This window comes from Lolium perenne, chromosome 6 (genome assembly GCF_019359855.2).
Source record: "Lolium perenne isolate Kyuss_39 chromosome 6, Kyuss_2.0, whole genome shotgun sequence".
In the NCBI taxonomy this organism is placed as follows: domain Eukaryota; kingdom Viridiplantae; phylum Streptophyta; class Magnoliopsida; order Poales; family Poaceae; genus Lolium; species Lolium perenne.
In genome coordinates this window covers 206,466,608-206,481,259 of record NC_067249.2, presented here as the reverse complement: position 1 = coordinate 206,481,259, position 14,652 = coordinate 206,466,608, and the positions used below count along the sequence as shown (strand labels likewise).

Below are 14,652 nucleotides of genomic sequence, written 5' to 3'. Positions count from 1 at the left end.
AATCGCGTCTGCCCTGTATCCCGCCGGAATTTTACGGGATGGACGGGTTTTAAGGGGCCTGTTAGACATGCTCTTAGGTTATTATGCGGATGAGAGCTCGATGGGATCTGCTAGACATGCTCTAAGCCTAGCTATATACAGGTAGGAATTCACAAAACAAAAGTTGGAACATATATAGCTGGTATTGCGTATTCTAATTTTACTCTCACTCCCCTTTGTCTGTTGCGTCAGCAACTGCAATCATAGTCACACCAAGCTCGCAGCCTAAGCGCAAGAGCACGTGTGCACTTGCTTCTTGAATAAGCCCACAAGGAGTTCAACTGTACAAGGGGATCACGGCTACTCTCCCCCTGCCCACTAGCCACAGAGTGCAAAGAGAATATATACTCCTCCATTGCTACTTTCGGTGCAATACATCACTCGCTGTGACAGAGTCAGCCATGGCCGCAATGAGGGCTACTTCCTCCTTCCTCTCACGCCGCGGCCTCCTTGCGAGGCCCTCTGCCGAGTCCCTTCTCAGAGCAGGTGACCACGCTCTTGCTTGGATCTTGGATTTTGCGCTCTTGCTTCGGGTCTTCGCTTCTGTTTTCCTCTTGGTGCTTGATCATTTTGTTCCATGCCACCCAAAAGGCCAAAACTCTAGATAGACTCTGTTCAAGTTCCTCGTTTTTGTTATACAGAGATCAAGGCATTCTAACCTTCCTGATTGCCTGTAAACCGTCAGTGTAACTTTTCTGTTGCCTGTTTCATACTTTGTCCCCTGGCTGGAAATTGATTTTTCATCCTTGAGCGAAGACGATTGGGGATTCAGTGTTCTTCCAGATGACGATCAGCACGTCTCGCCGGTTCTTTGGCGTCCTGTACTTTTCCTCCCACAATTTTTTTTGTCGCCTTCTCTGTTTCGTTCATCCACAAATGTGACCGACGATGTCACCTATCAGGCTATCACAGCAAAGTTAGCTGGAGCTTTCCTCCCAAAAGTGGTCTAGAGATGAGGTTACCCCCAGCCCCTCTCTACCCAATCCTTATCAAAACTAGGATGAGCCAAAAGTAGTTGGGTCGCGCATAGTACGTTTTCCCATTTCTGTTTGTTTCCAACTACAGTGTGCCATCAGTTCCATGCTCTCCTTGCCCTTTGAGAAGATCATGCCCCCGTCGTGAAGCAACTGACAGCGTCCTTGATCCATCAAGCATGTTGCATAGACGGTTCACCAATACATCTGTTAATTTTTAGAATACTTGAATAATTAGATGGAGTACCCCGCCTTTTGCTATTTGCGATGCACGTAGTTGAACAGGAAAACATGTTTCTGTACTTACTGAACATACCTGCGCATCCAGAAAATGCATGGCACTTGTTGCCCGGAGCATTTCACAGGTTCAGCACGGCACCGGCCGCCGCCGCCGACGAGGAACCGATCAAACCCCCGGTGGAGGTGAAGTACACCCAGCTCCTCATCAACGGCAACTTCGTCGATGCAGCATCTGGTACCACATGAATCGAAATAGATAAATGTTCCTCATATCAGGCGGTCGCGTTTACTGTAAATAATGTGCACATTTCTGTCTAGGAAAGACGTTCCCGACGGCGGACCCCCGCACGGGCGAGGTCATCGCCCGAGTGGCCGAGGGCGACGCCGAGGACATCGACCGTGCCGTGGCCGCTGCCCGCAAGGCCTTCGACGAGGGACCGTGGCCTAGGATGACCGCCTACGTACGTGTACACGCTACACTGTCGCGCGCAGCCGGCCGGTGCACGGCAAAGATCTAGGAAGCTCATGTCTTTGTGCGTCATGTACAGGAGCGGTGCCGGGTGCTGCTGCGTTTCGCGGACCTGATGGAGCGGCACACCGACGAGATCGCGGCGCTGGAGTCGTGGGACGGCGGGAAGCCGCTGGAGCAGACGGCGCGCGGGGAGGTGCCGATGGCGACGCGGTGCATTCGGTACTACGCCGGGTGGGCGGACAAGATCCACGGCCTCGTGGTGCCGGCGGACGGCCCGCACCACGTGCAGGTGCTGCACGAGCCCATCGGCGTGGCGGGGCAGATCGTGCCCTGGAACTTCCCGCTGCTTATGTTCGCTTGGAAGGTCGGCCCGGCGCTCGCCTGCGGCAACGCCGTAGTGCTCAAGACCGCCGAGCAGACGCCGCTCTCTGCGCTCTACGTTGCCAGCCTCCTCCATGAAGCCGGGCTCCCGGAGGGCGTCCTCAACGTCGTCCCCGGCTTCGGGCCCACGGCCGGGGCCGCGCTGTCCAGCCACATGGGCGTCGACAAGGTTCCCATTGTACACTTGTTGAGTATCAGCTTAGCTCGACCCTCTTCGTGATGCGGGAGCCAACAAGTAAATGGACATTCTTTTTTTGGTTATAGCTTGCGTTCACCGGATCGACCGGCACGGGCAAGATTATTCTTGAACTGTCAGCGAGGAGCAACCTGAAGCCGGTGACGCTGGAGCTCGGAGGCAAGTCTCCGTTCATCGTCATGGACGACGCTGATGTCGACCAGGCCGTTGAGCTCGCCCATCGGGCGCTCTTCTTCAACCAGGTATCTTCAATCAGTTAACTGCATGCACGCTATTACATCAGGATTCTGAACTTCTGAAGTCTGAAATGTCGTGATTTTTTACATAACAGGGGCAATGCTGCTGCGCTGGGTCTCGGACGTTCGTGCACGAGCGCGTCTACGACGAGTTCGTGGAGAAGGCCAAGGCTCGCGCTCAGAGGCGCGTGGTCGGAGACCCCTTCAAGAAGGGTGTTGAGCAGGGACCTCAGGTACGCACCCATACCACACTTGCTCCATGGTCAGCTACGGGGGATATATAAACCCCATTCAGCCGCATTGATCCTAAGTTTGTAACACTGATGAAACCGTCTCATTTGGTGGATCAGATCGATGGCCAGCAGTTCAAGAAGATCTTGGGCTACGTCAAGTCGGGCGTCGATGGTGGCGCCACCCTCGTGACCGGCGGCGACCGGGTAGGCAGCAGAGGCTTCTACATCCAGCCCACGGTTTTCGCCGACGTTCAGGTAAGGAACGTTTGTCAGATGCAAAGCATCTAGCCACCCATACACATCCAAATTGCTGACAAATTGTGCGCCCTCGTCTCGTTCTGGTAGGATGAGATGAAGATCGCTCAAGAGGAGATATTCGGGCCCATCCAGTCCATCCTCAAGTTCAGGTACGACGAACCAGTACCACTAGCTGCTAGTATGAGCCAAGTCTGTGACCACCACTGACTGACAGTGCACCGCTGGTTTGTTTCTGCGCAGGGATGTGGGGGAGGTGGTGAGGAGGGCGAACGCGACGCACTACGGGCTAGCGGCAGGGGTGTTCACGAGCAACCTCGACACAGCCAACACGCTGGCACGGGCGCTGAGGGTGGGATCGGTGTGGATCAACTGCTACGACGTCTTCGATGCAGCCATCCCCTTCGGTGGCTACAAGATGAGCGGCATCGGGAGGGAGAAGGGCGCATACAGCCTCCGCAACTACCTCCAGACCAAGGCCGTCGTCACGCCCCTCAAGGACCCCGCCTGGTTGTAGTGGCAAACTTGGCCGGTGGTGAGCCTACCTTGAATAAAACCGTGTAAGCACAACAGCCCTGGACGTGATCGGCCAGGTTATGTTGTCTTAGGATATTGTTGAGCCAACTGGTCCAAATTTAAGTTTTAGAGATGCTTGTTTAGTTGGATTCAGAATATCTTCTGATAGTATATTGCATAAAAGTTAATTTTACACCGAACTAACCAACAAAAAAAACTAGTAACATTTTTTTTAAAGGGTCTTCTATCTCCCTCCAAGAACCATTATTTTAGCATTGCTTATACATCTAGACAGGACAATTGGATTGCAAACGAAGTTGGCGCAACAAGCATCCGAATGCCATGTTGATTTTGGTGTGTTTTGTATACCTCATGAGTCAATGTTTGCTTTCGTTAATATTCTATGAATTGCTTAGATGAAGACCAAGCAAGGTTACTCCAGGACATGTGCATGAAGCCATATGTGGTACTCATCAGTCGGCTAATTTGAATCCTATTATCAAGCCGTTATCATTCATGGGTTGGGGATTAGGTCTCATTTATATGATTCACTTTTTTTTCAATAAAGGAGCAGCAGCCCCAGCCTCTGTATCTATTGATGCACACGGTCTTTTATTAAACATATAAAGTATCAAGTATCAAGTAACAAGTACGATAGACATAGGGAAATAAAAATACAATCATGGGTCCGACTTGGTTGCCACATAAATCAACCAACGGAACAGAAAACATCTAAATATGCTAGCCATACTCTATCCTATTATTGTGTCGCCACCCAGTAGTCCGGTAATAGAAATTCTGAGTAAGCACCAGCAGTCTGTTGCAGCCAATTTCCATATCCTTGCGCTGATCCTCCGGTAGCAGGAAAGCCCATAACCGTATCCAATGCACAACTCGATGAATAAGCTGCAAAAAGTTAGTACCCTTTTGATTGTTAAAAATCATATAATTTCTAGTGTTCCATATTGTCCAGCATATAGCAGATATACCAATCCTAATTTTCTGTTTATCTTTCTTCGGAACTCCATACAACCAATTCCCAAACATATTATTAATACTCGTGGGTGGCGGGATATTATAGGCAAAGTAAATCATCTGCCAAATGATAGTAGCAAAGGGGCACACAAGGAACAAATGATGAACAATTTCATTTGAAGTAAGACCTTATTGTTAAGAAACCACATGAATTTTTTATTTTTAAGGGAATCTTGAGTTTCCACAAATATTTGCGCATGAATCTAGTATGACCATTCATATAATCAAGATACATAGACTTAACGGTGAACACTCACGAATCTGTAAGCTTCCATACAAACTTATCAGGTTCATTATTGAGATTAATGGTAATAAGTCGTTGACACAAATGCAACCATTCAGTATATTTATGATCATTAAGACCTCTCCTGAAAGTAATATTCAACGGATGTTGAGCCAACACTGTGGAGACCAGAACATCTCTATGTCGTACGATATTATAAAGAGAGGGATATTGTTTTAGAGATGCTTGTTTAGTTGGATTCAGAATATCTTCTGATCGTATATCGCATAAAAGTTAATTTTACACCCAACTAACCAACAAAAAAAAACTAGTAACATTTTTTAAAAGGGTCTTCTATCTCCCCTCCAAGAACCGTTATTTTAGCATTGCTTATAAATCTAGACAAGACAATTGGATTGCAAACGAAGTTGGTGCAACAAGCCTCCAAATACCATGTTGATTTTGGTGTGTTTTGTATACCTCATGAGTCGATGTTTGCTTTCATTAATATTGTATGAATTGCTTAGATGGAGACCAAGCAAGGTTACTCTAGGACATGTGCATGAAGCCATATGTGGTACTCATCAGTCGGCTGACGTGATGAAGTGGTTATTGCGGCGTGCTGGATTTATTTTATTGGGCGATGATGATTAGCTTCGGGTACTATAAGGACATGAATCGACAAAATAATGGTGACATTTAGTTGGCTCATGTTGCAAATTTGAATCCTATTATCAAGCCGCTATCATTCATAGTTGGGGATTAGGTCTCATTTGTATATATGATTCATTTATCTTGCTGAAAAGGGCATTGGTTCATGGTGGTGGCTATGATTATTACACCAAGTGGTATGAAGCAATACCTTTCAGGAATATGATCCATGAGGAGTTGATCCAATTCATAGTTGAGCATGTTATACATTATTCAACATCCATCAACTCTTGACTACGAACAAAGTTTCATCATTAATGGTGAAAGAAAAGTGAAAGAGTGCTAAATCTTATAAGACAAAGATGCTCGATTCATCTTCACATTATGCACAAGCAAATGGACATGTTGAGTCTAGCAATAAAGAGCTAATAAATCTCCAAGGATATGTCATGAAGTGTTGTCTCAGGCTTTGTGGATGCATATGATGTCAAGGAATGGTTCTCGAAAAGTGACTCCGTATGAACTTGTGTATGGTGAAGAAGCCGATTAGCCAAACAAAATGACTTATCAGTACATGAAGTGGCAACTCGTCGTTCCAACGAGTATATGGAATGAAAAATTACGAGTAGAATGGGCTTACAATAAGAATGTTAAGTTGATCAACTTTCAAGTGGGCGATCTAGTTTGGATAGTAATCTCATCGAATTAGTTAAAAGAAATTGAATTAGCTAAAATGATAGAAATTTTGGTAGTGCCTTCTGAGCTGGGGAGGGGGGGGGGGGGTCCTTTGAAGATCGCAAGAGCGGTTCATGCAAATTTATATTTGGTACAATCAATGGGAGGGAATTTCCTATCTCAAGCTTTCATTGGAAGATATATGAAGAAGTTCGACCCAAGTGTGTAGGAAGAAACTTAAAGGGCGTATGACCGATATATACTTATCATTATCACCCTAAGCGCACATAGCAGATGGAGTTTTTACATTGTCCTTAGAACAATAATTTATTAAAGTACTTTTTGAAATGCAATATTTGCAAAAAAAAATAGAGGGTATTTTTTCAAGACCGGTTTTGGCTTAGAAAGAAACATCTTGATCTAAGATCGTATGCGATCTTTGCAACCAAATCAAGTTGCTGCATTACAGGTGGGCGGTTCTCCTACAAAGTTCTTCGAGTGGAGAAAGTATTGCAGACATGTGTGGAGTTTGGACTCTAAAACATATCGTCGATGTTTTCTTGTGTATCATGCTCCTCACGTGGCTATTTTGGCCACATGTCATGTTTGTTGCGCTCGATGCTGAAGATATACAGTGATGTGTTCCTGTGCGAATACTTCTTTATTCTCTTCTTCTGTGGAAAGGTTTTCAAGGCGGGTAGAAAATTATGTAGGATGTGAGACGGACATAAATGATTACAATTTATATTAAACTTTTCTACTTTGAGAAATTATTAATTTTGCATTTGTAGTATTAGTAAGTATAATTGTCTGTTATTAACCACATCAAAATTTTGATTGTTGTCTTTATATTTTTGTGGTATACATTTAGATAAAATTTGCATTTTGTTCAATTTAAACTCTATTATGTAACACAAGTTGTTTTTGAATTATTTTATAACAACCACATAATCTGTATATATTGTCTACATATTTTTGACAAAGATCTCTAAATCGCACGATTCCAACAAATATCTTAATAGAATTCTCTAGAGCATAATGAAATCTAAATATTTACAATATGGCTTGTTCTTTCATAGACCCCATCAAGTCTCAAAACAGTGTAATCCTTCGAAGAGCTATCATGGTATCGGTTTATCTTAGCCATCCTACCACTAATTCCGAATAGGTATCGTTTAGTCTCAGACATCTTTGTTTTTTTACTTAGAATAACGTTTCAGGCTTGAAAGTCTATGGAAGCACATGGCTTACAATTTTTATAGTATTGGCTTGTTCCTATTGTACATGGTAACGGTTTGTGGTGAGTCAGTCCCTCTTGCACAAAATTAGACTTTTATTAATTTGAAAATATCTAACTATTGTCTTGGTAGACAAGACAATATCATAGGGCGCGTTTGGTAGCCGGGGAGCCCCTTGGCTCGCATCGTCCTAGCATTTTTTGGCCCGTTTGCTCGGTCGTGTTCTTGCATAGCACAGGTCTTAAAGCACCCCTGGGACAGGCTCCGGAGGAACGCCCAGTTTGGCAGTTTCTCCAGGGCTAGACCCTAGCAAGACAAAAATCGATAACGCCGTTCGCGCGGGCGCTCCGCCTCGGCATGGCGGGAGAAGCCGAAATCCCAGTGGAGTTGCGCCGCAAAGGTAGGGGTAACCTCCCTCTTCGGTTACCCTCTCCATTAGACCCCTCCCAAATTTTGCCTTCCCCCAATTTTCGCACCAGCGGCGACTGTGTCAACCCAGATCTGGCAGCGCGCATCTCCCTTTGGTCTCCGGCGTCGGACCAGGGTCCTCGTGTTTAGCCGCGGCGGACCCTGCGGACATCTGCGGTGGCTTTCGAGCATGTCCGTCTTCCGCCATGACGGAGGTAAGGGGAAACTCCTATGTTGTACTTGTTGGTAGAACTAGCTGGGTTGTATAAGACAGTTCGTAATGCATAGATATTGTTTGAGTAGACCGACCAGTTGCAGCTTGTGCATCACGCAGCAGCACTCATCGTTTGCATACAAGCCTGGATCCTGATGGTGCACAAGAGAGCAGTTAGGCATGTTGCTTTTCCTCGTGTCAGTTACGGTCCTATGTTACAACGAGATTAGGAGAGGATTGCCAACCTAAATCACATCTACAACTGCAACGACGTAGAGGCTATCCAGATTAGGATGAGAAGAGCCTCTTTCTATGCACTTGTGAAAACATTCAGGGGTAGAGGACTGCTGACTAATAGCATCCACACCTCTATCAAAGAACAAGTTGCAATGTTTCTTCATATTGTGAGTCATAACCAGAGTTTCAGAGTCATCCATAGCACATTCAGGCGATCCACGGAGACTATCTCTCGGTACTTCCAGCAGGTGTTGTACGTAATTTGGGAGCTTAGAGGTGAAATGATCAAGCTAGCACCAACGAACACACCACCAAAGATCAAGAACAGCTACAGGTGGTTCGCGTATTTCAGGGTGAGTACAAAATCATGTTTCTTCTACCTATCAGATGTGTGGTACTGTCCGAAACATGACTATGTGCTATTTTTTTACAGGATTGCATTGGGGCTATTGATGGTACTCATGTCACTGCAAAGGCACCGAGATCAATGTCTGCAGTATTCTTTAGGAGGAAGCACTACACCAGCCAGGACGTGCTAGCAGCTGTGGATTTCGATATGAGGTTCCCCTACGTGCTTGCTGGGTGAAAGGGTTCAGCTCATGATGTGAGCATCCTGGCAGAAAACTTGTCAAGGCCTGATGGGTTGCAAATCCCTGAGGGTATGTTTTTTTAACTTTCCTGAGGGTAAGTTTTTTTTGAACTTTCCTGAGGGTAAGTTCTACCTCGGAGATGCTGGATATGCATGCTGACATGGTATTCTACCTCCCTTCAGGAAAACAAGGTACCACCTAAATTAGTTCTTTGCCAGGCACCAACCTCAGAATGCGAAAAAGTTGTTCAATCTGAGACACTCAAGCCTTATAGTGACCATTGAGAGGGCCTTTGCTGCATTGAAGAACCGGTTCAAGGTCCTTGACAAGAAACCGTTCCACACGTACTTTTGACACTCAAGTAAAGTTGGTCCTTGTTTGCTGCATTCTTCACAACTGGATCCTAGGTTGGGGCGAGGATGAGTTCTTCGAAGAGGTTGTCACTTTTAATGAAGTAGAGACCGACCATGGCGTGGACGCAGTCGACAATGATGCCTAGAAGAAGAAGAGGAAAGAGTGGACATACGCAATGTGGGAAGCCAGAGGCAGCACGACCATCTGAGAAGAAGAAGTGAAGAAGAAGTGAAGAAGAAGAACCCCCCATATGATCCCATGTTTCTCGAACCCCTATTCGATCCCCATATGTTGATCGACCCTGTGATGATAAACTGACATTCGTAGTAGCTAGGGACCATCGTGTTATGAACTACCATTTGTACTAGCTATGGCTGATTTCGTGAACTGGTAGCTTCGTTAGTCTGCAACTATCATCAGCTCATATCTGTGTAATGGGAGGTGAGAGCATGGTAAGGCTACCAGTTGTACAGATGAGGTAGCCTTAGACATGCCTAGATGGTAACAAACAAGCCTAATTAATCTCATCTCCATTGAGATTTCGGGTTGGCTGAATGCAAACAAATAAAAAGCTCTTTTCGGCCCCACCGATGCAGCCCGGCCTACCAAAAAATAGGCCAATTCCGATTTATGGCTCGTTCTGTACGCGCAGGTGTGCTTGCACCACTGCGCCAGTGAGCCAGGATAGGTTACCAAACGCGCCCATAGTGGTCTGGTTACACTAGTAGAAATACTAGTGCGTGTAGGCAGAAGTCTAATAGTAGCGCATCCTAGTGCCCCACAGAAGTAGAGCACCCAAATTTTGTAGCATACCAATAACAGTGTGCTACCAGTAAGGCTGTGGCTTTAGATTTTAACCGAAGATCCGATGTCTTTTGAATGAAGCTTCGTTAGCACTCAAAAAAAAAGTCTACCCGTCACATACTATCCCTCAGATCCCTCTTCTCTGCTCACCTAACAGTTGGAGCGGTCGGGCGCCCGCTCATTTCCCCCGTACCCCACCCCAATCTGCAGTGGCGCCCGACCATGTCCCTCCACCAACCGTCATGGCCCTCCGCAATGGCGCATGCGAGACCACATTCCCAGGCTGCTTTCCACACCAGAATTCTGCTGACACGCTCATCGCCTTGAGCATCTGGTGGCGCCGACGACGGCCTGATTCCGCCTCTCCACCACGTCGTTTTGCTGCAGCGAGTAAGGAGCGGTGAGGTGGCCAATGATGCCACTACACGCGTACCACTCCGCGAAATGAATTGTTGTGAACTCATCGCCGTGGTCAGTGCGAAGAACTCGCAGCGGGCGCCAAGATTCCTTTTCTGCTCGGCCTGGAAGCGGCGAATCGACGCCACTGCCTCGTCCTTCGTCTTCAGTAGCATCAACCACATGTACCTATTGTGGTCATCCACAACAATAGGAAGTACTTCTTGCCACCGTACGTCGCCGGTGTGATGGGGCCGCAAAGATCCCCATGCACGAGCTCCAGGGGCTCGAGGGCGCGGTGCTTGAGACAGAGCGGAAGGGAGCATGGCGGTGCTTGCCGGCGAGGCAGCCTCGCAGAGCTACTCGATGTGGCTGACAGCAGGAAGGCCGCTCACCATCCCTTTGCTCGACAGTTTCTTCATACTGTCGAAGCTATGATGAGCGAAACATGAATGCTAGCGCCACTCATCATCATCGACTTGTGCACAGGCTGCACGATTTTCAAGTTAGCAATGTTCAGGCGATTTCTCGCTCGAGGTAACTTTGCAATTAGACTCTTTCATGATCACGGACAGTCATGTAACCGTGCTCGACACGAGTAGGGCACCCAATCTCGTCCGGCTACCCGATGTTGACAACGCTGGACTTCAGATTGGGGATCTAATACACATCCATGAGTTGGGCTCGCTGTCGAAGTGTCGATGGTGAACAGGACGGTGCCACAACCACGAATGTCGTTGAATGAACCGTCACCTAAACGTACTTTGACTTACACCGATTTGTCCAGCTCGGCGAAGATGGTGGCGTCGCCATTCATGTGGTTCGGTGCCCTTTATCTAGGTATGATACGTCTCCAACGTATCCATAATTTCTGATGTTCCATGCTTGTTTTATGACAATACTTACATGTTTTGCTCGCACTTTATGATGATTTCATGCATTTTCCGGAACTAACCTATTAACAAGATGCCACAGTGTCAGTTCCTGTTTTCTGCTGTTTTTGGTTCCAGAAAGGCTGTTCGGGCAATATTCTCGGAATTGGACGAAATCAACGCCAAACATCTTATTTTCCCCGGAAGACCCCAGAACACCGAAGGAGAGTCGAAGGCGAGCCAGGGGGGCCCCACACGCCAGGGCGGCGCGGCCAAGGGGTGGGGCGCGCCCCCCTACTGTGTGGGCCCCCCAGAAACCCTTTTGCGCCGCCTCTTCGCCTATAAGACCCCTCGCGACCTAAATCTTTGATACCTTTTGACGAAACTCCAGAAAGACTCCAGGGGCGCCGCCGCCATCGTGAAACTCCAATTCGGGGGACAGAAGTCTCTGTTCCGGCACCCTGCCGGGACGGGGAAGTGCCCCCGGAAGCCATCTCCATCGACGCCACCGCCTCCATCATGCTCCGTGAGTAGTTCCCCCATGGACTACGGGTTCTAGCAGTAGCTAGTTGGTATTCTCTCCTCTATGTATTTCAATACAATGATCTCATGAGCTTCCTTACATGATTGAGATTCATCTGATGTAATCGGTGTTGTGTTTGTTGGGATCCGATGGATGATACATTATGATTAGTCTATCTATAAAGTTTGTGAAGTTATTGTTGCTGCAATCTTGTTATGCTTAATGCTTGTCACTAGGGCCCGAGTGGCATGATCTTAGATTTAAGCTCTATAATTATTGCTTAGATTGTATCTACAAGTTGTATGCACATGTCTATGTCCGGAACCAAAGGCCCCAAAGTGACAGAAATTGGGACAACTGGAGGGGAAGGCGTAGGTATGAGGATCACATGTTTTCACGGAGTGTTAATGCTTTGCTCCGGTACTCTATTAAAAGGAGTACCTTAATATCCAGTAGATTCCCTAGAGGCCCGGCTGCCACCGGCTGGTAGGACAAAAGATGTTGTACAAGTTTCTCATTGCGAGCACGTATGACTATATATGGAAAACATGCCTACATGATTAATAATCTTGATGTTCTATCTTAATGCTTTCAATCCTATCAATTGCCCAACTGTAATTTGTTCACCCAACACTTGTCACTTGTTATTGGAGAGTTACCACTAGTGTAGATCGCTGGGAACCCCGGTCCATCTCTCATCATCATATACTCGTTCTATATGTCATTGGAAGTAGTATCAACTATTTTCTGGCGCCATCGCCACTGTGTTACTGTTACCGCTGCTGTGTTACTGTTACTATTGCTCTCATATTACCGCTGCTTTCACATCACCCCTGTTGCTAGTGCTTTTCCAGGTGCAGCTGAATTGACAACTCAGTTGTTAAGGCTTATAAGTATTCTTTACCTCCCCTTGTGTCGAATCAATAAATTTGGGTTTTACTTCTCTCGAAGACTATTGCGATCCCCTATACTTGTGGGTTATCAAGACTGTTTTCTGGCGCCGTTGCCGGGGAGGCATAGCTCTACTCATAAGTTCACCTGGGGAGTACACTCTACCTCTCTCTCTGTTTTATTTTATTTTGTTTTGCTTAGTTTACTTTTGTTTAGTTTATTTGTGCTTAGTTTATTTCTGTCTAGTATTATTTTTCTTAGTTTACTTTTGCTTAGTTTCTTTTTGTTCTGTTTTATTTTTCTCATATACCCAAAAATCCATAAAATTTTGAAAAACTTAAAATTAAAAACTGCTGTTATGGGAGAACCCACAACCTACTTGGAGCTTATAGAATATTATAATAATTATAGAGAATCAAGAACGGGTAAAGTAATGAGTGCTATGATAGAAAAAATGAATACAATTGCTAAAATCTTGCTTAAACACCATGATATAAATTGTTGCTCTAAAGAGGATACTAAACATCTAAAATTTCAATGTGGCTTTAGTGAAGAAGTTTTAATTAAGAACTATAATTGGAATAGCTATATTCATCTTGGGTTCGAAGAAGTAGAACAATTTGTCTTATTTATGGGAGCCTCTGAGATAGAATCCTTCATGGTTAAAAATTATGAAACTTGTGTTGTTTGCAAGGACCTTAAAGATTATGTCTCTTCTATCCTTAATTTTTGCATAGAAAGCTACAGTGATAATCCTTATATCATTGATTATAAAGAGAGACTCATTAATGCACAAGAATGCACTCACAATTTGCAGGAACCTGTGGAAGAAGAAATTGATGAACCTGAAAGATCATTGGATGAAAAAGACGAGAAAATTGATGAACCTGAAAGCTCATTGGATGAAAAAGAAGAGGAGAGTGATGAACAAAAGGAGGAAGAATGGATTAGCTACCCATGCCAACCTTCTAATGAGATTAACTCTTTATCTCTTACACTATTTGATTGTCCTCCATGCTTACCGAAAGAGGTTGAATGTTATGTTCCCGTGAATTCTTTTGAAATATTACCTATGAGTAAAACTTGTGAGAATAATTATGCTACTGTTATTTATGATAATCCATGCTACTTTGATAAATCTTATGATAATGCTTTGTTTGTGCCTGATGTCGAAATGCATGGTACTAAAGAGTTTTGCGTAGCAAATGTTTCTGATAAAGCTCTAGATGATGGTCCTATGTTACTTGATAATATTAATTGTACTACTAATGAAAATGGGATTGGAGAGTTTTTGACTTCATGTATGAGTCCCATGTCTCTTGAGATTGATCAATCATCCTATTATATTATTGATAAAAGTGGATTTGAAAGTTTTAATCCCACTATTTTTGAGCTTGATAAAAATTATGTGTTTATGGATCATGAAAAGAATGCTTTATGTGATAGTTATATTGTTGAGTTTATTCATGAAGCTACTGAAAATTATTATGAGAGAGGAAAATATGGTTGTAGAAATTTGCATGGTACTAAAACACCTCTCTACATGCTTAAAATTTTGAAGTTACTCTTGTTTTATCTTCTTATGCTTGTCACTTTGTTCTTCATGAATTTATTTGTGTACAAGATTCCTATGCATAGGAAGTGGGTTAGACTTAAATGTGTTTTGAATTTGCTTTTTGATGCTCTCTTTTGCTTCAACTCTTATTTCTTGCGAGTGCATCATTAAAACTGTTGAGCCCATCTTAATGGCTATAAAGAAAGAACTTCTTGGGAGATAACCCATGTGTTTATTTTGCTAATGTTTTGTTGTGTTTTGGAAGTTGTTACTACTGTAGCAACCTCTCCTTATCTCTATTTTATTGCAATGTTGTGCCAAGTGAAGCCTCTAATAGAAGGTTGATACTAGATTTGGATTTCTGCGCAGAAACAGATTTCTATGTGTCACGAATTTGGGCTGTGTTCTCTGTAGGTAACTCATAAAAATCTGCCAATTTACGTA

General features: G+C 44.9%; 1 protein-coding gene across 2 annotated transcripts; it reads left to right on the top strand.

The window, feature by feature from the left end:
* The first annotated feature begins 251 nt into the window (after positions 1 to 251).
* LOC127306282 (benzaldehyde dehydrogenase, mitochondrial) lies at positions 252 to 3,735 on the top strand. Of its 2 annotated transcripts, XM_051336900.2 has the most exons (9): positions 252 to 525; positions 1,342 to 1,488; positions 1,572 to 1,714; positions 1,802 to 2,275; positions 2,371 to 2,544; positions 2,634 to 2,771; positions 2,889 to 3,026; positions 3,117 to 3,178; positions 3,270 to 3,735. In XM_051336900.2, the coding sequence occupies exons 1-9, from the start codon at positions 441 to 443 to the stop codon at positions 3,541 to 3,543; spliced, it is 1,635 nt and encodes a 544-aa protein (XP_051192860.1). In that variant the 5' UTR covers positions 252 to 440; the 3' UTR covers positions 3,544 to 3,735. The 2 variants fall into 2 exon arrangements, with proteins under 2 accessions (XP_051192860.1, XP_051192862.1); XM_051336902.2 differs by lacking the exon at positions 252 to 525 and having other exon boundaries at positions 1,345 to 1,488; positions 1,577 to 1,714.
* Positions 3,736 to 14,652: the final 10,917 nt, after the last annotated feature.

Excerpts from the sequence above, each read along its gene's own strand:
- LOC127306282 (XM_051336900.2), top strand. The coding sequence starts at position 441 with ATGGCCGCAATGAGGGCTACTTCCTCCTTCCTCTCACGCCGCGGCCTC. Across the intron at positions 1,715-1,801 it reads GGCCTAGGATGACCGCCTAC|GAGCGGTGCCGGGTGCTGCT; the intron begins GTACGTGTACAC and ends CGTCATGTACAG. Across the intron at positions 2,545-2,633 it reads GGGCGCTCTTCTTCAACCAG|GGGCAATGCTGCTGCGCTGG; the intron begins GTATCTTCAATC and ends TTTACATAACAG.